Raw genomic sequence first — 23711 nt, 5'->3', positions numbered from 1 at the left:
GTATTTTATGCTTGAAGTACTCCAATGGTTAGGGTTAGATTTTTGAAGCACCACTCCAGTGTGTTTTGGTATTTTTATGATCTCTCCTGATAATGTTTTAGAATTTTTGACAAATAACTTAATTTTGTGCTTAAACTTGTGCTTTAACTGTCACTAAAATGGAATGAACTACAGTAGAATCTGGGACTTTTATGTCATCCACCGAGCTTGGCTTCTGGTGTCTCAAGAGTGGCGTGGCATCTTTAATAACAGGGCAGTTTGTAGTGAGTGAGTGGAGAGTGATGGTCGGTGGCTGAGCTCAGAGCATGTTGGCCACCGGAGCAGACGGAAAGTTTAGCAGTGAAGATGTGTAGTGGCAGTAAATATACAGTACAGGTTACAGTTTGCCCGTGAATAAACTCTGCTCTTTAATACGCAAGAAGACCTCATCTTTGAGAGACAGACATTGCTATCACTGCTTATATCCATGCTATTTCCACATTAATGATGCTATTAATGCTGATTCCACAAAATGTGAAAAAAGTGAAGGGGTCTGAATACTTTCTGAATGCACTGTACATACCATCAAATTATATTCAGTTTTTCAACACAATGTTCTTGACTTTGACTTTTGTTAGCATAACATTAGCTTTCTGGCTTTTAGCTGAGCCAAAGAGCTGAGCTGATGGACTAGTTTATCTCCCATTGTCAAATCTTATTAAGGTTTGAATTATTTACTGAGTAGTGAACAATAAGATTGCATAAGAACCTTATGGGATTGTAATCACAATCAGTCACATCAGAAAGATTTTCATCAACAAGGGTGGTTGTTTAATGGTGTGTTCACCGACAGCGAAGTTTTACTTGGGATCATTTGTGTTACTTTGTGTTACTTGTGCAAGTGTTTATTTAACCCGCACAGCTAGGTTATTCAGTGGTAATTCTAGCATCTGTTGCGGTCCAAGGCATAAATTCCCAGGGGGCCCCTCCAACCAGTGTTCATCACTATGATGTTACAAATAATCTGACACCAACGAAAAATATATGAAACCTTTTTTTTTATTTTCCAATGTTCACACTAGTAGAATTTAGTAGAATAAATAACATTTACAACTAGATCAATTTAAACCTAAATAAATTACTCAACAACTTCAATGCTGGCACATTGTAAATAACCCACATCATAAGGCCAAGGATCATCAACAAGCAAAGCATTGATTTTTGAGGCAGCAGCGGCATACAATATAGTGCCTCTCAGGTGAGGTTTAAGGGAGTTTATGCTTGTCATTGCAAAAAGTGCCAATATGAGTGGCCCCTTTTCCCAAATCTCTTTTTGGGGGCCCCAAACATTTGCCTGGTTTGCCTCAGCTGACAGTGCGCCTCTGAGATTACTTTACTGTATGTTAGCTGTCAGCTAGCTGTCAGCTAGCACTCAACGGCACGCACTGAGGGTGTGTGTGTGTGTGTGTTTGCAAATTCAGCTCAATCTCTCAGTGAACTCCCAGAGCTCACCAGAGACTCTGATTCTGAACATGATTTTATTATGCTGTAATAATCTGTGTTACAGTGGATATACATTAATCATTAGGTTACACTGACTGAACACACGTTTGATCATTAGCAGTGCAGTCAGTATTGTTTTGTTTGACTTCAAAAAATCACCTATCAGTCTAACATGTATTCTCTCCCCCCCCACACACACACACACGCACACACACACACACACACACGCACACACATGCTAACCTTGCAGCAAACACAGATACCTGACTATGCCGAGCTGATTGTCAAGTTCCTGGAGGCGTTGATCGACAGCTACCTGCCAGCGGCTGATGAGGAGCGAGGGGAGGAGCAGTTGAGGACACCAACCTCCCCCTACCCTCCCACCAGCCAGAGCCAGCTCAGCATCACTGCCAACCTCAACCTGTCCAACTCCATGACCTCACTGGCCACCTCGCAGCATTCACCAGGTCACAAACACACACAATTACACACAATTACACACAAACACACACACACACACACACACACCCTCACACTGACTCTCTGCATGAACTAAATGGGAATTGTTCACTCTCCAGAAATGTACTGGAAAATCAACACTGTTCCAAGACTGTTATACTTCCCCGACTGGTGACTGTTTTTAAGACTGTGATGTTATTTAAGCCCCAAACATCTAAACAATGTTTGTGTACCTGGGCTGTAAAACTGCAGTTTGTATATAAATGGAGGATGGAAGCAAGTTATCTGCTTATGTTACAGTGCCACCTGTTGTTTGATAATAAACTGAAGGAGTTCTTAAAGTTTGATAGAGTGGTACTACTAACTACTGTTTATAATATAAAATGTATTGTAGTATAATTTACTATATAGATAATTGTGATATGTTGACGTTTAAAAACACAAATTGGAAGACTTTGACATAGAGTGTTTTCCACAGATGACCACAGAACTTGTGGTGGTTGATACTTTGGGGTTGATCATTCATGAGCTACCATGTAAATAACAGACTTTTTCAGGAAAGGTTTGCTAAAATAAACCTTTTAAAAGGAACATTGGCATATTATTATATGTATATATATATACATATATATGTATATATATATACACATATATATATATATATATACACATATATATATATATATATATATATATATATTTATATATATATATATATATATATATATATATATATATATATAATATGTGTATATATATGTATATATATATAATATGTGTATATATATGTATATATATATAATATGTGTATATATATGTATATATATATAATATGTGTATATATATGTATATATATATAATATGTGTATATATATGTATATATATATAATATGTGTATATATATGTATATATATAATATGTGTATATATATGTATATGTATATATATATGTATATATATACATATATATATATATATACACACACAGCCCGAGCACGCTCCTCTCAGCATCAGTGGCTGCACAGTGGAGAGAGTGGAGAACATCAACTTCCTTGAAGTGCAGATCTTGCAGGACCTAAGATGGAATAAGAACACCTCAGGGATCACGAATCGGGCCCAGCAGAGACTGTACTTCTTGAGGAAGCTAAATCAAGCCTCTCTCCCCATCAGCATCCTCAGGACCTTCTATAGCGGTGTGGTGGAGAGCGTTCTGACATATTGTATCTTCACATGGTACTCCAGCTGCAGTATGTCAGACAAAAAAGCCCTGCAGAGAATAGTTAGAGGAGCTGAGAGGGTCATCGGAGTTTCACTCCCCTCTGTCCAAGAACTCTTCCTAAGCCGCTGCAGGAGCAGGGCACTGAACATCATCAGGGACCCCTCCCACCCTCTCCACACATTCTTTGAACTGCTCCCATCAGGAAAATGGTTCCGGGGTCTAAAAGGCCAAACAAACAGACTAATCAACAGCTTCCTTCCACAAGCTGTTAGATTGTTAACTGCTGATCTGGAGCATGTGCACTACTGCACTTAATGAGCCTTAGTCATAGTTTTAGTTTTAAATTAAAGCTGCAAGCAGCGATGAACGGGCCCTCGCAGTCCAAGCGCGTCGGGGCGTGCTGCTGTTGCGGCATGCTGCCGTCGTTACATGCTGCTGTTGTTACATGCTGCTGTTTTAATAACTTTTTGTCAGGAGGGTCCACAGAGGCAAAGTTTGGTGCAAATCGGAGAAATTGTCTGGGAGGAGTTCGAAAATGTAGGTTTGTGACATTTTGCGCATTTGCGAATGGAAATGTTGTGCAAAAGTGGGCGTGGCCTACATCATACAATTCAGGTGAATTCAGGGAACACGTAGATATAAGGTTTAACAATGTCCGACAAATTATGTGGGAGTTATTAGTCAAAAACTGCTTTGTGTTGATAATAGCGCCACCTGTTGGTCATTTTTGGTGTGTGAGTTACAGGGGCCAGTCTATACCACCCCTATGAATTTCATATCCATAAGTGTTATGGTGTGGGCACAGTGCCAAATCTAAAAAGAAACTGCCACCAGAACGCCACCTAGTGTCAGATTGGTAACCCCTTTGTCAGCTATCCTCAGGAGGGCATTGGCAATGAGTGTACCAAGTTTTGTGTTAATCCGACCAACCGATGTTGAGATATAAAATACTTCAATTTGAAGAGCGCCACCTAGTGGTCATCGGCCCAAATTTTGCACAGAGCCTTAGGGGCTCATGGGGAAGTAGTGTCCTGAGTTTCATGTCATTTGGACACACCAATGTGGAGCTATGCAACACTTCCTGTTTGGACCCAAATCTACAGGAATTTGTTATTTAAGAACTTGAGTGTTCTTCGGAATATCAAAATTCTTTTAATAACTTTTTGTCAGGAGGATCCCCAGATGCTGTGTGTAAAGTTTGGAGCAAATCGGTGAAATTGCCTGGGAGGAGTTCGAAAAAGTACGTTTGCGATATTTTGCGAGCTAGCGAAAAAAAACGGTAGGCGGAAGTGGGCGTGGCCTATATCAGGAGATTCAGCACAATTCACTGAACACATGGGTATAAGGTTTTTGAATGTGCGACAAAGCATATGGGAGTTATTAGCCAAAACGCACTTTCCTTGACTATAGCGCCACCTAGTGGTGGAAAATCACAACGACAACAGATTATAAATTTTTTTGCCAGGTGTGACATATATTCCAAGTTAGGTGAGTTTTGGGGTATGTTCAGGCAGTGAAAAATGCGATCATTTTGGCAGAAAAATAATCACTACAAAAACAATAGGGACCTCGCAGGTTCCCTGCTCGGGCCCTAATTAAAGCTGCAAGCAGCGATGAACGGGCCGTCGCAGTCCACGCGCGTCGGGGCGTGCTGCTGTCGAGGCTTGTTCATGCAACAACTCCCGTAGAGGAAACAAAACTGAAGGCAGTGAAGCTGCTGTTTCGTCATTTAGCAATAAAAGCGCCACCTATTGGTCAAATTGCACGAAATTTTGTAGAAATGCTAATCGTGCCATGGAACACAATTGCCAAAAGTTTTGTGTTAATCGGACTGTATTTCATCAAGATACACAAGAATGTCTGTTTGACCACAATGTGCAGGAAATTGTTGTTTTATATTTTGGGCGTTCTGTGGACTAGCACATTTCTTTTAATAACTTTTTGTCAGGAGGGTCCACAGATGCTGCGTGCAAAGTTTGGTGTAAATCGGAGAAATTGCCTGGGAGGAGTTCGAAAAAGTAGGTTTGCGACATTTGGCGAATTTGCGAATGGAAATTCAGTGCAAACGTGGGCGTGGCCCACATCACACAATTTAGCTGAATTCAGGGAAGAGGTAGATATAAGGTTTAACAATGTGTGACAAATTATGTGGGAGTTATTAGCCAAGAACTGCTTTATGTTGATAATAGCGCCACCTGCTGGTCATTTTTGGTGTGTGAGTTACAGGGGCCAGTCTATACCACCCCTATGAATTTCATGTCCATAAGTGTTATGGTGTGGGCACAGTGCCAAATATAAAATGAAACTGCCACCAGAGCGCCACCTAGTGTCAGATCGGTAACACCTTCGTCAGCTGTCCTCAGAAGGGCAGTGGCAAGAATTATACCAAGTTTTGTGTTAATCTGACCCACCAATATGGAGATATAAAATACTTCAATTTAAAGAGCGCCACCTAGTGGTCATCCACCAAAATTTTGCACAGAGCCTTATGGGCTCATGGGGAAGTAGTATCCTGAGTTTCATGTCATTTGGACACACCAATGTGGAGATATGCATCACTTCCTGTTTGGAACGAAATCTGCAGGAAGTTGTTATGTAATAACTTGAGTATTATTTGGAATTCCAAAATTCTTTTAATAACTTTTTGTCAGAAGGGTCCACAGATGCTGTGTGCAAAGTTTCATGCAAATTGGTGAAATTGCCTGGGAGGAGTTCGAAAAAGTAGGTTTTCGACATTTTGCGAATTTGCGGAAAAAAAACTGAGGCGGAAATGGGCGTGGCCTATATCAGAAGAGTCAGCATAATTCACTGAATGCGTGGATATAAGGTTTCTGAATGTGCGACAAAGTATATGGGAGTTATTAGCCAAAACGCACTGTCCTTGATTATAGCGCCACCTAGTGGTAAAAATTCACAACAACAGATTCGAAAATTTTTCGCCAGGTCTGATCTATATTCCAAGTTTGGTGAGTTTTGGGGTATGTTCAGGCAGTGAAAAATGATATCATTTTGGCAGAAAAATAATCACTACAAAAACAATAGGGACCTCGCAGGTTCCCTGCTCGGGCCCTAACTAAAAATAATCACTACAATTACACTAGGGTCCTCGCAGGTTTCCCTGCTCGGGCCCTAATGAAACTGCCACCAGAGCGCCACCTAGTGTCAGAGTGGTAAGACCTTTGTCAGCTGGCCTCAGGGGGGTATTGGCAATGAGTATACCAAGTTTTGTGTTAATCCGAGCAACCGATGTGGAGATATAAAATACTTCAATTTAAAGAGCACCACCTAGTGGTCATCGCCTAATATTTTGCACAGAGCATAAGGGGCTCAGGTGGAAGTAGTATCCTGAGTTTCATGTCATTTGGACACACCAATGTGGAGATATGCAACACTTCCTGTTTTGACCCGAATCCACAGGAAGTTGTTATTTAATTACTTGAGTATTCTTTGGCATATCAAAATTCTTTTAATAACTTTTTGTCAGAAGGGTCCACTGATGCTGTTTGCAAAGTTTTGTGCAAATTGGTGAAATTGCCTGGGAGGAGTTCGAAAAAGTAGGTTTGCGACATTTGGCGAATTTGCAGATTGAGTTCTGGCGAGAAAGTGGGCGTGGCCTACATCACACAGTCCAGCTGAATTCAGGGAACACGTAGATATAAGGTTTAACAATGTGCACCATATTATGTGGGAGTTATTAGGCAAAAACGGTTTGTGTTGATGATAGCGCCACCTGCTGGTCATTTTTGGTGTGTGAGTTACAGGGGCCAGTCTATACCACCCCTGTCAATTTCATATCCATAAGTGTTATGGTGTGGGCACAGTGCCAAATATAAAAAGAAACTGCCACCAAAGCGCCACCTAGTGTCAGATCGGTCACCCCTTTGTCAGCTATCCTCAGGAGGGCATTGGCAATGAGTGTACCAAGTTTTGTGTTAATCCGACCAACCGATGTCGAGATATAAAATAGTTCAATTTAAAGAGCGCCACCTAGTGGTCATCAACCAAAATTTAGCACAGAGCCTTAGGGCCTCATGAAGAAGTAGGATCCTGAGTTTGACGTCATTTGGACAAACCAATGTGGAGATATGCAACACTTCCTGTTTGGAACGAAATCTGCAGGAAGTTGTTATTTAATAACTGGAGTATTTCTTGGAATATCAAAATTCTTTTAATAAGTTTTTGTCAGGAGGGTCCACAGATGCTGTGTGCAAAGTTTGGTGCAAATTGGTGAAATTGCCTGGGAGGAGTTCGAAAAAGTAGTTTTGCGACATTTCGCGAGCTAGTGAAAAAAAACGGCAGGCGGAAATGGGCGTGGCCTATATCCGGAGATTCAGCACAATTCACTGAACGCGTGGATATAAGGTTTTTGAAGGTGCGACAAAGTATGTGGGAGTTATTAGCCAAAACGCACTTTCCTTGATAATAGCGCCACCTAGTGTTGCACGTTCACAACAACAACAGATTTTAAAATTTTTCACCAAGCCTAATGAGTTTGCCAAATAAAATCGCGTTTTCATTCACATTCAGGCAGTGAAAAATGCGATCATTAAGGACAAAGGAAAATAATAATCATTCGAAAAACAATAGGGACCTCGCAGGTTCCCTGCTCGGGCCCTAATAATAATCATTACAAAAACAATAGGGTCCTCGCAGTTTCACTGCTCGGGCCCTAATAATCATTACAAAAACAATAGGGTCCTCGCAGTTTCACTGCTCGGGCCCTAATAATCATTCGAAAAACACACATCACAAGTGGTGAAATAGACATCTGATATGGGTCTCAGGATTGGGTATGGCAAAATGGAGGACCACCCCCTAATAGTTTTCAAAGTAAAAGCATCCACCTTGAAATTTTACGCAATTTGGTAGGCACATCTATAATGTCCTGACTGACAAATAACCTTATGGAACTATATTCTAACCCTAACAGGAGGTCAGCCATTTTGAATGTACACCTGTAATTCCATGCTTTTAATGTGTTATGTGTTCTCCCTGTGCTCCTCCAGGTGTGGATAAGGAGAACGTCCAGCTGTCCCCCAGCTCTGCCCTGTCCAGTGGCGGTCGCACTCGCCATGGTTCAGCCAGTCAGGTCCAGAAGCAGCGCAGCGCCGGCAGCTTCAAGAGACCCAGCATTAAGAAGATCGTCTGATCAGCCAGAGAACACCCACTGCACCTTCCACCTCCTCCTCCTCCTCCCCCTCCCCCTCCTCCTTCTCCTACTACTACCACTCCTCCACCAGCCTGCCAGGCCTCATGCTGCACTCTACTTATCACTCCTTTTATTTCTTCCTTCTTCATGGTTGTTGCTCTCACAGCAGAACAAGTGATTTTGTGTTTTGCATTAAGGAGGAGTTCTAGCAAGGGCAAACTTGAATTTTGTGCTGCTTGAGATTTTTTTCAAATCTTTCATTTGAAAAAACTGTGGTGGAAGAGAAGCTTCTGTTGATTCTTTCTGTTTTCCTCCAGTTTGAGACTTCTGCAGCGACAAAGGTCGCATGTGAAAGTGTTAAAAAAAAATCCCTATGAAGCTTATGGGACTACAGTCTGGACATCAAGGTTCTGAGTGGACATGGACTGTGACATTTCTCAGACAATTTACACAGGGAGGATCCTGAGATTCTGTCTTTATGTGCTGAAATTTGATCCATCACATGTCTCTTGGCCTTCCTTATGACTAAACACTCCAGCGTCAGCCAGATGGACCAAATGACAGCAGCCGTTTGGGGTGGATCTGTGAGGCAGGGCTCTCACTCTGGACCTGCTCAGACATCTCAGCTCCCCTCTCCCAGTCCTGTACATATTTTACATAGACAGATTATGTATAACCAGTCCTTCGTGCTAATTTAGATGTTGACGTTTTCTCCATGGTGTGCCTTTGTCAGGGTTTTTCAATGTGTACAATTTGTAAAGTAAAAGTCAAACCTTGCTGTGGACAAAGAACAGGTACTAATTATGGAGGCAAGCCGTCCATATCACCACGAGTTCACCTGAGCTGCCTCAAGACCGGCCTCCAATGATCGTCAAATATACAATCATACCATATACCCTGTTGCCTGAAAGTATTTATCCTGTACAGCTAGATAGTGCAACACAAATCTTCTTCTTTTAAAACACTTTCCAAACATCTTCTTTTCAAAGACTTTCAATGTATCAACATGAAGATTGCAAAACACTAGGGGAAACACAACCATGTAAATAGCTCCAAGCTTTTTTTGTGCGTTCTTCTTTTATTTAGGTGTTTTTCATTCGTTCTATTTAGTAATAAGTGTATTTTCAGCAGCCTAGCATTTTAATTTGTGTACACAGTGACAAGGAAAATTGTGAAATAGGCAATAATCCTCAACTCTCCGACTCCTCTGTCAACCACCAATTTTATTTGTACAGCGAACAGGGAGAATACATCTCTGTGTCAGCTTGGTGCAATATGATGCTAACTCCTGAGTTGCGTGTTAACAAAGAGATTTAACTCTTATTGATTACCTCCAACAACCCTTTGAGTAGAGCAGAGGCAGTGTGATGTGTGATGTTTGAGCCAATCACTCTCTCTCACACACACACACCTCAATTTGTGTCATGTTGTAACAGTCTGAACTGGGCCCACAACCATCAGAGCTTTGTCCCGTGGGCTCTTTAAAGGGAAAATCCACCTTAAAATAAACTTTGAAAGTGTTGGGGCTTTCTGTCATTTCACTTTAGTGGGGAAAAAAACAATACAATTTGGTTCGCATAGAGATGAAAACACACTTTTCGGGAGTAAAAACACATTTTTCTTACATAAGGGTATTGTTACTGAGAACAAAGAACAAAAGAACGAAATGGGTCACAGCATCCAGACTGTGAGATGTGGTTAAAAGCTCTGGAAAAAGGCAGTAACTGATCCTTGTTTTTTTTTTCAAACCACTATTTCTAAAGTCACAAATAAAGTGTCACACTTTTCAAATAAGCCAAACTTCTCAAAAACATTGGTGTTTGATGACGTCTGAGCACCATCCGCCTTGGATAAACTGAACGCAGAAAATGTATGATTAAAGAAGCTAACAAGACTCAGAAGCTAGTACCAACTGTCACTACTTGACATTTGATAGCTTGTGACCACAGACACCGTTCAGTCGGTGGTCAGAAGACTTGAGATCCATATTCTGCGTTATTGTTCAGGCTATTCTCTTATTCCAACATTTCCTAAGTGTGGTGAAATAAAGGGAAATAGTTCACAGATGTGACATAAACGGTAAAGAGCTGGATTTGATCTCAGTCTCTCAGACTCCAACACTGATCATACAGGATGCAGGTCGTCACATCACTGATCCAGACAGACACAGATTGAAGAGATTCCTCAGTAGAAGAGTGGAAGATGGTGGATTTTTCCTTTGAGAGCAGCACCAAACACCTGCTCTGCACCACACAAGACGTCTGCTTTCAAAGACATCTTCCAGGCACATTTGGAGAATACTCTTCAAGGTTTTGGTTTGAACTACTTTACTGTAAATCACTTGACTATACATTACTGCTAACTGTTTTCCAAAGCATGCTGTAGTGATGTAGATAGTTGAGTTTGTTTCTAAGTTTCCAGGCAGCTATAGTTTTCCATTCATTCCACATTTCCCAAAATCAATGTTCAGAGTTTAAACTTGCTTAATGTTGTAACTAATGCATCACAGTGAACATCGTGTAATAATTGCTTGTGATAAAAGAGTGCTCACTGGCAAAACAATCAGCACAAGAACTCAACAGATACGTCTGCATGACGAACACTATAAGCCAATCTTAGCTCATCACAGATATGTCATTATCTGTGTTTATGTCAGTAAAAGATAAGAAGAAATGCCAGCACAGAAATGTTGAAGATCAGTGTTTCTGTTCTCCACCAGAGAACACAGCAGTTTATTTTTACATTGTAAAATTTCCCTCTAACTTCAGATGTTTAATTGTTCAAACATTGCAATCAATATTAGTTACACAACTCCAATGTATCTGTTCCGGTTTAATCTGCATCACTGCGTAACAATAATGTCCCTTTGACAATAAAAGCAGTCGCATGAGCTGATGATATGTTGTTGTTCAAGGAGAACATAATCGCTACTGACCAATCCATTTTTGCAACTAGGAGAAAAAGATCTTCATGGGAAGGAAGTTATCTTTTTAAACATGTTGATGAAAGGCTCTATTTTAAACCAAACCATCTTTTCCTAAACCTAACAAAGTATTTATGTTACATTAAACAAACCAAACAGCAACAGAGAACAAAAAAGGAAAATTATATGTCAGCTTATTGTAAAAATAGTAATTGTACAATATAATACGTTGCATATGGGATTCTAACCCCAGTCTCGTGAGTGAAAGTCCTATATGTGACCCACTCAGCCACAATGGCTTGCTTGCATGTGGACTTTGTTGCTCTTTCCTAGGTTAAATTATGGTCCTTAATAACGATGTTCTCAGAAAAACACCAAACACAGCGATATCGGATACACCAAAAGCAGTCATGATGGTCTTTGTGAAAGATAGCAGCTGCCTGCAGGTTTATTTAGATGTTGTAATTAAATGAATAGGAACCAGTGGCTGCCTGAAGGGTAGAACACACTGACAGATCTAATACACTGTGGTTTGCTGTGGAAATGGTCAAATGGTTTGTAGTAAATAGCTTTACACATACGGATGCTGTGATCTGGGCCTATAAATCAGTTCTGACAGCAGCTGTGTACACATGTTGCCATAGACTGGATACTTTACTCGGGCAGGTGTAGAATGGGACTTGCTGATCAGTGCTCCACCCGCAGCCTCCGTCTACAGCTCTGCAGGGTTGGTTCGTCAAAATGCTTCTATCCTGCCTAAACATCTATGCATGACAAGAGTTGAGCATTGTTGTACAACTCTGACTTTCTTTTTGTCTGAGCAGTGTCTCCTCATATCTGCTGCTCAGAGTCTGACACCGTGTTCATGGTACCTTATGGATCACTTGTGAATCAGCTCACTACTGTTTGTTTTCTTGGGTCGTAGTTGTCTGAGGAGATGTGTTATTTTCTTCTGTACATGCAGCTCATTCAGTAAACACATGATAATTAAATGAATTCCACGGAAAGGGATATTTGGATATTAGAGATAGTCGTTGATAAAGTATTTTGTAATTCAGCCTCAAAGAACGACATAAAGGGAAGGATGAGTATACAAGAGTGTAATTAAGAACTGAATTTAGTTTAGCAGGTGAATGGTTCCATCAGAAACCTTCATCACTGACATGTTTTCATCAACAGATTTGCTCTTATGAAGGTAAACAGGACAAAACCAAGATATTAGTCAGATTGTCTGTTTCCAAAAGTTATGAAAAATATTTTCAATCAGATGTACTGATTTCACTATCATAAAGGTTGTTTTAGACGGTCCAACAAGCACTTGGTTTGAAGCATACTAAGGCCTTCAGATGCTAATGTTATTGAACAAGCTATTGTTTAATTTTGATTGATTAGCTGATGTGTTATGTAATGAAACTCTTTCCAATGTAAATAGGCCAAACCATAGTTCAGAGTCAAGTATGGGGTTTCATCACCTTTAAGTTTTTAAAGTCACATTGTGTTTGGAGCGGTGATGGTCGGCACAGAGTGGGTATAAAGGTTCAGGTTGGAAGGACTTAAGGATCAGGGCCACTTAAGCTGTAAAGGTACATGTTTATTCAGATTTCTGCGTCAGATTCCACAGCAATCTTTCATCATATATCTCAATCCATCATCTCCTCTCACCACTTTTCACCATCTAACTGTTCTTAAAGCTACACCTGCTGATTTTCCTCTAAAAGGTGTCCACAAAACCTGAATCACAGAATCAGCAAGTGTACCTTTAACTAAAACACAACCAGGAAAAATATGAAGGCAAGATTTATTTGAGCACCGTGTTAGCAGATTGCCATTGTTCCCAGGTTTTAGTTTGACTTGTGTGTGAATGGAAATATTAAGGATTATGTATCCATAACCTCTTAAACAAGTGGTTGACTTGCACTAATTTAAAAACAGTCATGGGTTTGTAAAGATGAAAAACCTCAAAATGTGGCATGTTTTATTTGATGTTATGCAAAATCTAATGTCTGTAGGGTAATAGTCTGAGTTTTGTTTTTAATGCAGTTTGTGTGACAATTGTAAATACTTTGTGTAAAATTTGAGATGGTATATTTACTACACTGTACATACATGTGATATTGTATCATTTTGTTTTTGTAAAGCAGTTAGTTTCTGTATGATAATATACAAATTGAACTATTCCAGTGTTAGTAATAAAATGTTTTGCTCTCCACAATGTTTAAATGTGTGTGATAACACAGACCAGTTTTCATTTTACAACACATCATGTTTAAGAAGACTTGTTGTCATAATCCCCCTTTCAATAATCAATCAATCAATCAATCAGTCTTTATTTATATAGCACCAAAGAGTCGGAGGATCTGAGGAGCTCCACTGCTATTATTATGCACACACATGAGCCTGATGGGGCTGCCACATAGTGAGGGTGCCCTGAGCAGTTGGTGTTTCAGTGTCTTGCTCAAGGGCACCTCAGCAGTGTCCAGAGTTGAACTGGTAAGTCTTCAGCTACCAGTCCACACTGACACCCCAAACCAATAGACTAAGATAAAATATATTCAAAGGTGTTGATGGAGAGGAGTTTTTTTCAATAAAAACATCAGATTTTGTTTTTTTAGTAAATAAAAACTGTATTAGCAACAAAGCATACGCATGTAGTAGTGAACCCTTGATACCCTTGATCACAGTTACTCCTATATCATAGGAGCTTACAGGTCCATAAGACATCCACACTTTGGGAAGTCTGACATTTATCTGTTCTGGTACTACTTGTATACATGTAGAAGCTGATGAGCACCAAGCCCATGTTCAAGATGGTACCGTGCTGGAATGAGGACATTGAGACTCTGGGGCCTCTTTATTAACAATGTGTAGAAAAGGTTCTAAATTCTGTTTTAGGAATAAAATTAGAATGCGCATGCAAAATTCTGTATTTATTAAACATGAGCACGCCAGTCTTACACACATCAGTATGTAAGCAATGTTAATAAATCCTACAGGTTATAAACTTTCAATTAACCATATATGGTAACAATTCATCCTTTCCTGATTTATCTCCAGCCCCATGCTGGAACGTGCATGTGACCAAAAACCCCAATTGGACAGAACTGGGATGTGCACAGGAATAGCTGTTGTGCATTTAGTTTCTTGCTCCAACATTAGTCCCAAGTCATGGCATAAACGTAGCAATATCTGATTCGGGAAGCTATATCTATTAAGAAGCTACTCTGTGCTGTCAACCAAACAGATCAGGGCATGTTACAAAAATACAAGATGAGCCATGTAACATTTTCAAATACCTGTAACAGATGTTTGGTAAAGACTTACCTAAAACAACATCAGATTTTCACACAAGTCCTATAAGTAGATAAAGAGAACCCAATTAAACAAATGAGACAAAAATATTATACCTGGCCATTTATGTATTGAGGAAAATTATCCAATATTACATATCTGTGAGTGGCAAAAGTATGTGAACCTCTAGGATTGGCAGTTAATTTGAAGGTGAAATTAGAGTCAGGTGTTTTCAATTAATGGGATGACAATCAGACAATCAGTGGGTGCCCTGTTCTATTTAAAGAACATGGATCTATCAAAGTCTGATCCTCACAACACGTTTGTGAAAGTGTATCATGGCACGGACAAAGGAGATTTCTGAGGACCTCAGAAAAAGAGTTGTTGATGCTCATCAGGTCGGAAAAGGTTACAAAACCATCTCTAAAGAGTTTGGACTCCCCCAATCCAGTCAGACAGATTGTGTACAAATGCATTGTTACCCTCCCCAGGAGTGGTCGACCAACAAAGATCACTCCAAGAGCAAGACGTATAATCGTCGGCGAGGTCACAAAGGACCCCAGGGTAACTTCTAAGCAACTAAAGGTCTCTCTCACATCGGCTAATATTAATGTTCATGAGTCCACCGTCAGGAGAACACTGAACAACAATGGTGTGCATGGCAGGGTTGCAAGGAGAAAGCCACTGCTCTCCAAAAAGAACATTGCTGCCCGTCTGCAGTTTGCTAAAGATCATGTGGACTAGCCAGAAGGCTATTGGAAAAATGTTTTGTGGATGGATGAGACCAAAATAGAACTTTTTGGTTTAAATGAGAAGCGTTATGTTTGGAGAAAGGAAAACACTGCATTCCAGCATAAGAACCTTATCCCATCTGTGAAACATGGTGGTGCTAGTATCATGGTTTGGGCCTGTTTTGCTGCATCTGGGCCAGGACGGCGTGCCATCATTGATGGAGCAATGAATTCTGAATTATACCAGCAAATTCTAAAGGAAAATGTCAGGACATCTGTCTGTGCACCGAATCTCATGAGAATGTGGGTCATGCAGCAAGACAACGACCCTAAGCACACAAGTTGATCTACCAAAGAATGGTTAAAGAAGAAGAATGTTTTGGAATGGCCAAGTCAAAGTCCTGACCTTAATCCAATCGAAATGTTGTGGAAGGACCTGAAGCGAGCAGTTAATGCGAGGAAACCCACCAACATCCCAGAGTTGAAGCTTTTCTGTATGGAGGAATGGGCTAAAATTTCTCCAAGCCAATGAGCAGGACTAATCAACAGTTACCGGAAACATTTAGTTGCAGTTATTGCTGCACAAGGTGGTCACACCAGATACTGAAAGCAAAGGTTCTCATACATTTGCCACTCCCAGATATGTAATATTGGATCATTTTCCTCAATAAATAAATGACCAAGTATAATATTTTGTCTAATTTGTTTAATTGGGTTCTCTTTATCTACTTTTAGTACTTACGTGAAAATCTGATGTTGTTTTAGGTCATATTTATGCAGAAATATAGAAAATTCTAAAGGGTTCACAAACTTTCAAGCACCACTGTATAAGACATTATTACTTTATGATTACTTAAGACCTCACAGAGTTGTAGCAGGAGAAAGTGTCTGATATTCATGTTTTACCTTGCATTTTCTTGCTTGCAAGGCTTACTAGCATCCACATAATTACTCCTCGTTGCATCATACTGTCTCTCCAGGTGAGAATTTTCATCATGCTACCGGTGAACTTTATCATTGTCCTACAGACCTCACAAATGACCAGACTTTTATCCGATTTTCCTTCTTTTAAAATCCAAATGTCTTCCAAATTTTTGTCTTGATGGTGCACTGTGAACTGTGTCAGCATTGTCGGAGATGTTTTTGTTAATCCCTCACAATCGTGGATCCAATAGCAACGGAGGCGGGATGCTGATGTAACTCTTGTAAAAATAATGCAAGAGTCTCACTCTGAACTTCAACCTTAAACAAGATTTGGAGACGCTGTGCAGAATTATTACCTAAGCTCATTTGATGCACTCGTATCTCTAATGTTTCTAACCGATTTCCAATTCATATTGGTAAATCTTTACAGCCCTAGTATTTACGTTTCTTGTTAGGCAACATCCTCTGGTGGCCGTAGTAATTATGGCTGCAAAAGGAGGAAGCAAGGACAAAGTCTGCATAGGAAGAAGGTTTGAGGACTGATAGTTGTGTCAAACAAGCACAGTACCTAGGAGGCCACTGTTCATTTCCCATGTGAAAGCAAAGTCAACTTGCTGTTACTCGCTGGTACGCTGCAATGGTCACATTGTTTTAAACAGTGATATATGTCATTTTGGAAGTCACTAGCAATCAACCTATTCAGTCGTTTAGGTATGAGGGTGTGTTGCTGTCCACAGACTGTCCCCATCCAACCTGACAGAGCTTGAGGGGATCTGCAGAGCATGGCAAAAAATCCCCAATCCAGGTAAGCAAAAGTTACTATGTCATACCAAGAAGACTTAAGGCTTCAACTCAGTATTGAGTCAAGGGTCAGTGTGATATTTCAGTTTTTTCTTTGTAATACAGCTTTGTAATGCATGTGATTCATGAAAAACATTTTTAAATCCTGTGTTTGCTTTGTCATTCTGGGGTATAAGTGTAGATTGAACAGGGGGGCTGATCTCCACCTCTACAATCCGTTTCCACTTCAGCTATTAGCAAAGCCAATGGATAAACCACTCTATTAAGCAACATGGACCGATACAAGAAGGACAGATGTGGTTTACGTAGGGTTCTCATAGATGCCAAGACAAAATGTTCCGTGTTCTCAATAACAACAGTAGGTTATAACCAGAAGAAATAATTAGCTGGTGAGCTGAACTGTTTTTACGTATGTTTTGAAATGCTGTCTGACCTACCAATGCAAGACACAAACTGCACTAACTGCATCTTGCAAGTAGGCCTACATTGTGATATTTTTAACCAGTCTCCAACAAATTGTCAGAAACAATTGTTCCCAAGATAATACCAGTGGCATGTTTAAGTGATTATAGGGCAATTACTCTGATTTTAATACATTAGTAAATACAAAATCACAGTTTAAAATATGTCTACTGTAAAAGTCTAACTTTAAATTATAAGAATCCAGTTTTTTATATAAATTATAGAAGTTTCTAACATGTTTTAGTATACATTTAGTTATCAGTATAAAAACACAGTTATCAATGTTAAAACATGGAGCATTAATACAGTCATTTTACAATTTTCTGGTGGAGAGTCCTGTCCAAAACAGTTACTTACATGTGATGTTACTATTACTCTCCTATTATTAGTATCCATTCAACTGACAAGGTCTGGAAGTAGCTAGGTGGTTAGCTTGCTAGGTAATGTAACAAGTATGGGGCATATAGAGTATTCTTGCATTGTCTGGTTCATTGTAAAAAGCAAGGTATTCCTTTAATCTGCAGGGAATTAATTACATAATAATGTGAAGAAATTGCTTAGAATTAATAAAAGTAAAATCAGTTAACTCAATATAATGACAAGTTGAAGCCTAGAATTACAGAGAATTACTATAAAGTCTTGGGTAATTACAGAGTAAAACCTTTAGGAACTCTCCCTGAGGCTGAAAAAGGTGCCCAAGATCTGGAAGACATGCTGTGTCCCCAACAACTTCAGTCCTGTGGCTTTAACGTCACATGTTATGAAAATCTTAGAGAGGCTGGTTCTACGGCACCTCAGGCCCCTGGTATGCGACTGCCTGGACCAGCTGCAATTTGCATGTAAGCATGGTGACAGTTCAATGGCTCAATAACGCAACTATGTACCGTATCTACCTCCAACGTTATCAGAGGTTAGGGCAGTTGACACTGGCTCAGTCGGAGGACAAACTTGGTGGAAATGTTGGCTTGTCAATAACCAATCCAGGTACTATTGAAGGCCCAGCTACAGAAAGTGGCTGTGTGCCCTATCCCACTTTAGCACCCAGGTGCCTGCCTCACTCCTGAGGAGCAACAGCAGGTCAATGTTTAGAGCACCACCATTAGGTATTTTCATTCGCTTATTTTGGGAATACGGACATTTTATTCCACCAGATCCCAACAGGGGATGCCCCTATGCAATGCTCTTGCGACCTTTAAAGATTGATGAAATCTTGCTTAGGTGAGATGAACGTTAAATCACTTTTGCTTCATTTGAATGATGTCACTGCATTTGCTTCTGACTTCATCACACTTAAGTATTTTGAGCAGGTGTTCACACACTTGGCCCAGCATGGCCTCAAATTAAAGCCAAATAAATGTCATCTGTTCCAGCCCTCTGTCAAATACTGGGGCAATGTGGTGTCAGAGAAAGTGAGCGACAGAGCTGAGGGATTTGCTGGGACTGGTAGGTTACAACTGCCACTTCATTCAGAATTTTGCAAGGGTAGTTGCCCCACTCTATGCACTGCTAGTTGGTTGTCCCCAAAAACAAACTTGCAGTCAGCCTTACCTTGACAGATAGGGCCCTTGGAAGTGAAGAAGCATTTTAACGTTTGAAAGAAGCCCTAACAAAAGCTCCCGTTCTTGTCTTTGCTGACTTTTCACTGGCCTTCATTCTCTACACTACAACTTTGATGTCAAGTTTTGGCCTGGAAAGGCCAATGTTCACGAAGATGCCCTGTCCCGAAAACCTTTGGAAACCAGTGAATCAGCAAGTGCTGATGACGAGCCCCCTGTGTTTGCCCCCTAATGTCAGGTCACTGCTGACGTCATCCAGGCCTGTTGCGCTGGAGTAACAACAAATACGGCAGGTGTGGCAGGCCTGTCATGAGAAGGCAGGTCATACAGGCCCTGAGAAAACTCTGGCACTGGTGAGGAGTCACTTCTTCTGGCCTAAAGCAAGCAGTGGAGATCAAGGACTTGTATTCCTTATGTCCAAGATGCATCCTACACAAATAGCCCTCCGTTTCAAGTAGCCACTGTCAACAGTTGGACAGCAGTATGTGCTTGTGGTTACAGTTCACTTTACAAAGTATGCGTCGGCTATACCTCCTTGTGACCAATCAGCCACAACATAAAAACAACCTGCTTAATATTGTGCTGGTTCCCCTTGTGCTAAAACAGCTCTGACACATTGAGGCAGAAACAAAAGACTTCTGGGGTTGTCCAGAAGTGGGGTTGTCCTTTGAAAGTGGTCATGTTTGATTAATGCATCACTGGAGACTGATGATTGTCAGTCACGGTGTGACATGTACCTGGCCAAAAATTATCATTAAAAATGGAATTTAAAACTGATGTGTGCATATGTTTTGAATACTCATAGACACATTTGTATTGTTTTTTTTGCTCCAATGATACTGCTTAAATGTCTTTGAATGACCCTGGGATACTGGCAGTGGATCCTTTGGGCCCTGTGGGTTGGGGGATGGGGCCTCCATGGATCACACTTGTTCCTGCACATCCCACAGACGCTCGATTGGATTGGGATCTACAGAGTTTGTGTTCAGTGCCTTGGGCTCCTTGTCACATTCATTGGGCCATTCCTGCATTGCATTGTAACGGGATCATCAATGTTAATCACTTCACCTGTCAGTGGCTTTCATACCACCAGCCATCAGACTGCACAACGCCACAGCACCCAGTACCTCCTAATACACTAAGACTCATATTATACACCACTTACAGTTATGATGAAATCTTATCCTTTTTTATGTTATCTTATCTTATGTAATTACTGACCACAACTCTTTATTCTGCATTAATTAGGGCCCGAGCAGTGAAACTGCGAGGACCCTATTGTTTTTCGAATGATTCTTATTATTAGGGCCCGAGCAGGAAACCTGCGAGGTCCCTATTGTTTTTGTAGTGATTATTAGGGCCCGAGCAGTGAAACTGCGAGGACTCTATTGTTTTTGTAGTGATGATTATTATTTTTAGGGCCCGAGCAGGAAACCTGCGAGGTCCCTATTGTTTTTGTAGTGATTATTAGGGCCCGAGCAGGGAACCTGCGAGGTCCCTGTTGTTTTTGTAGTGATTATTTTTCTGCCAAAATGATATCATTTTTCACTGCCTGAACATACCCCAAAACTCACCAAACTTGGAATATAGATCAGACCTGGCGAAAAATTTTCTAATCTGTTGTTGTTGTGAATTTTTACCACTAGGTGGCGCTATAATCAAGGACAGTGCGTTTTGGCTAATAACTCCCATATACTTTGTCGCACATTCAAAAACCTTATATCCACGCATTCAGTGAATTATGCTGACTCTTCTGATATAGGCCACGCCCATTTCCGCCTACAGTTTTTTCTTGCAAAATCGCAAAACGTCGCAAACCTACTTTTTCGAACTCCTCCCAGGAAATTTCACCGATTTGTGTGAAACTTTGCACACAGTATCTGTGGACCCTTCTGACAAAAAGTTATTAAAAGAATTTTGATATTCCAAAGAATACTCAAGTTATTAAATAACAACTTCCTGCAGATTTCGTTCCAAACAGGAAGTGTTGCATATCTCCACATTGGTTTGTCCAAATGACGTCAAACTCAGGATCCTACTTCCTCATGAGGCCCTAAGGCTCTGTGCTAAATTTTGGCCAAAGACCACTAGGTGGCGCTCTTTAAATTGAAGTATTTTATATCTCAACATCGGTTGGTCGGATTAACACAAAACTTGGTACACTCATTGCCAATGCCCTCCTGAGGACAGCTGACAAAGGGGTTACCGATCTGACACTAGGTGGCGTTCTGGTGGCAGTTTCTTTTTAGATTTGGCACTGTGCCCACACCATAACACTTATGGATATGAAATTCATAGGGGTGGTATAGACTGGCCCCTGTAACTCACACACCAAAAATGACCAATAGGTGGCGCTATTATCAACACAAAGCAGTTTTTGACTAATAACTCCCACATAATTTGTCGGACATTGTTAAACCTTATATCTACGTGTTCCCTGAATTCACCTGAATTGTATGATGTAGGCCACGCCCACTTTTGCGCAACATTTCCATTCGCAAATGCACAAAATGTCACAAACCTACATTTTCGAACTCCTCCCAGGAAATTTCTCCGATTTGCACCAAACTTTGCACGCAGCATCTGTGGACCCTCCTGACAAAAAGTTATTAAAAGAAATGTGCTAGTCCACAGAACGCCCAAAATATAGAACAACAATTTCCTGCACATTGTGGTCAAACAGACATTCTTGTGTATCTTGATGAAATACAGTCCGATTAACACAAAACTTTTCCCAGTTGTGTTCCATGGCCACATGACGATTTCTGAAAAATTTGGTGCAAATCGGCCAATAGGGGGTGCTTTTATTGCTAAATGACTAAATAACAGCTTGACTGCCTTCACTTTTGATTCCTCAACGGAAGTTGTTGCATGAACAAGCCCCGACAGCAGCATGTAACAACAGCAGCATGTCACGACGGCAGCATGCCGCAACAGCAGCACGCCCCAACGCGCGTGGACTGCGAGGGCCCGTTCATCGCTGCTTGCAGCTTTAATTATTATTATAATTTATGTCTAATAAACTGTGTGTGTTTTGATCTAAAGTCTGCACAAAGTGTGAACATTCTCACAGCACATTCCTTTTTTAAAATAAATATATTATGGTTGGAAAATTGTGCATGCATAGTTTTTCTATCTATCGTTTATACATCTACCCCTTTGTGTTATGAATGCCTAAAGTATATATCTTGAGAAAAACAAAATTATTCATGGCGTGCAGTCACAGGCATTCACAGTAGACCAGTGCTGAAACCCCACACCTCACCTCAGGGAGCTGGAGATCACCCAAATGGTGTCCTGTTGTACATGGAAATGAGCTCAAAGTTCAGTGGTAGTAAAGCAAATTATCTCTGAATGAGTTCAAAGTTGGTTAATGGAACAGTATGTGGATACTGTAAGCACTGACTGGCCATAGGTCGAGTTTGGGTTTCATACTTGTTTTTATTGGTAAGAAGGAAATACCTGGAATCGAGATCTAGGCCACTACTTTGAAGGTATTAGTTTGAGTAAAAGTATACCCTAGTAATATAGTTTTGTTTAGGAGGTGATGAACTACTCCTTTAACATGGTTGTGGCAGGCCTTATGTGGGTGTGCCATGAATATACCTTTGAAAGTAGTCATGTTTGATTAATGCATCACTGGAGACTGATGATTGTCAGTCACAGTGTGACATGTACCTGGCCAAAAATTATCATTAAAAATGGAATTTAAAACTGATGTGTGCATATGTTTTGAATACTCATAGACACATTTGTATTGGGTTTTTTTTGCTCCAATGATACTGCTCAAATGTCTTTGAATGACTTTTGACAAAGTCTTTAATTACTTGCAAAAATGGTTGCAAGCCGACAGCCACCAAGTAACTTACACTATTTGTTTTCTTAATGAGGTTATCACATAGGCTATTGCCTGATCACTGCATGCATACATACACATTGCAGTATGAAACACATAGTTCAAGTTTCAGGTTTAAGTCAAACCTCAGTAAGGAAATCAAGGTTAGAGGATGTAATTAGATCATTGACAGTTTTGCACAGGTTTTGAGGGCTAATGAGGGAGATGCAGTGCAGGTGTGGAGGTAAAGCAGATTGGGGAAGAACTCAGGTCACAGGGCGGGGCTAATCAATCAGAAACAAGACAGGTGTGGAGGGAAAAATCAGGCTGGTGAGAAGCACAAGAAAACGCGAGGGAAAACAGAACACTGGAAAAGGGAAAAAGTCACCATAATAACATACTGGCAAATTGCAACTGGACAGTGCATTATTGCCACCAACTGTCGTGTAACACTGTTCTTATATTTTTGTTATCAGTCCATTTATTCATTTTTTTAAAGGTTCTTTCTACCCTAAACATCATCCCATTCTTAAATACAATTATCCTCTATAAACATTTCCTCTCAAGTAATTCCCACACTATCCAAAAGCAGCATCAATAATCATTTCTAGTCTCTCAGATTTCTGCCTCAGCAACACCATAATTAACCATGGACAGAAATGCTAATGCCTTAATCTATGTACTTACAAAAACAATACTGTTCATATTTCCTACCTGATTTGCTCTGACTTAGGCCTACTTCTTGAATCCTTTCTTCCCTTGCTGCTGCTTGCTGCCTCATGGCTCAGCCTTGTCATGCACATAATATTTGTGACTTCCATGTCTTTCTTTCTCTTTGGACAATCTGGTGGGGTCATTTTCCTGCCATTGCCATCTCATCTCC

The 23711-nt window shown here is 40.4% G+C and overlaps 1 protein-coding gene across 5 annotated transcripts in view; it reads left to right on the top strand.

The window, feature by feature from the left end:
* The window catches only part of nf1a (neurofibromin 1a), a 212578-nt gene extending 199127 nt beyond the window's left edge, over nt 1-13451 (top strand). For all 5 annotated transcript variants that reach the window (XM_073480933.1, XM_073480939.1, XM_073480948.1 and 2 more), the window contains 2 exons: nt 1733-1949; nt 8166-13451. In XM_073480933.1, the coding sequence (XP_073337034.1) occupies nt 1733-1949; nt 8166-8308 (360 nt within the window). In that variant the 3' untranslated portion in view covers nt 8309-13451. The remainder of the gene's footprint in view (nt 1-1732; nt 1950-8165) is intronic.
* Nucleotides 13452-23711: the final 10260 nt, after the last annotated feature.

The sequence above is a fragment of the Pagrus major genome, chromosome 2 (assembly GCF_040436345.1).
Source record: "Pagrus major chromosome 2, Pma_NU_1.0".
In the NCBI taxonomy this organism is placed as follows: domain Eukaryota; kingdom Metazoa; phylum Chordata; class Actinopteri; order Spariformes; family Sparidae; genus Pagrus; species Pagrus major.
The sequence above is the reverse complement of the archived record's forward strand: the minus strand, read 5'-3'. Positions and strand labels throughout refer to the sequence as shown.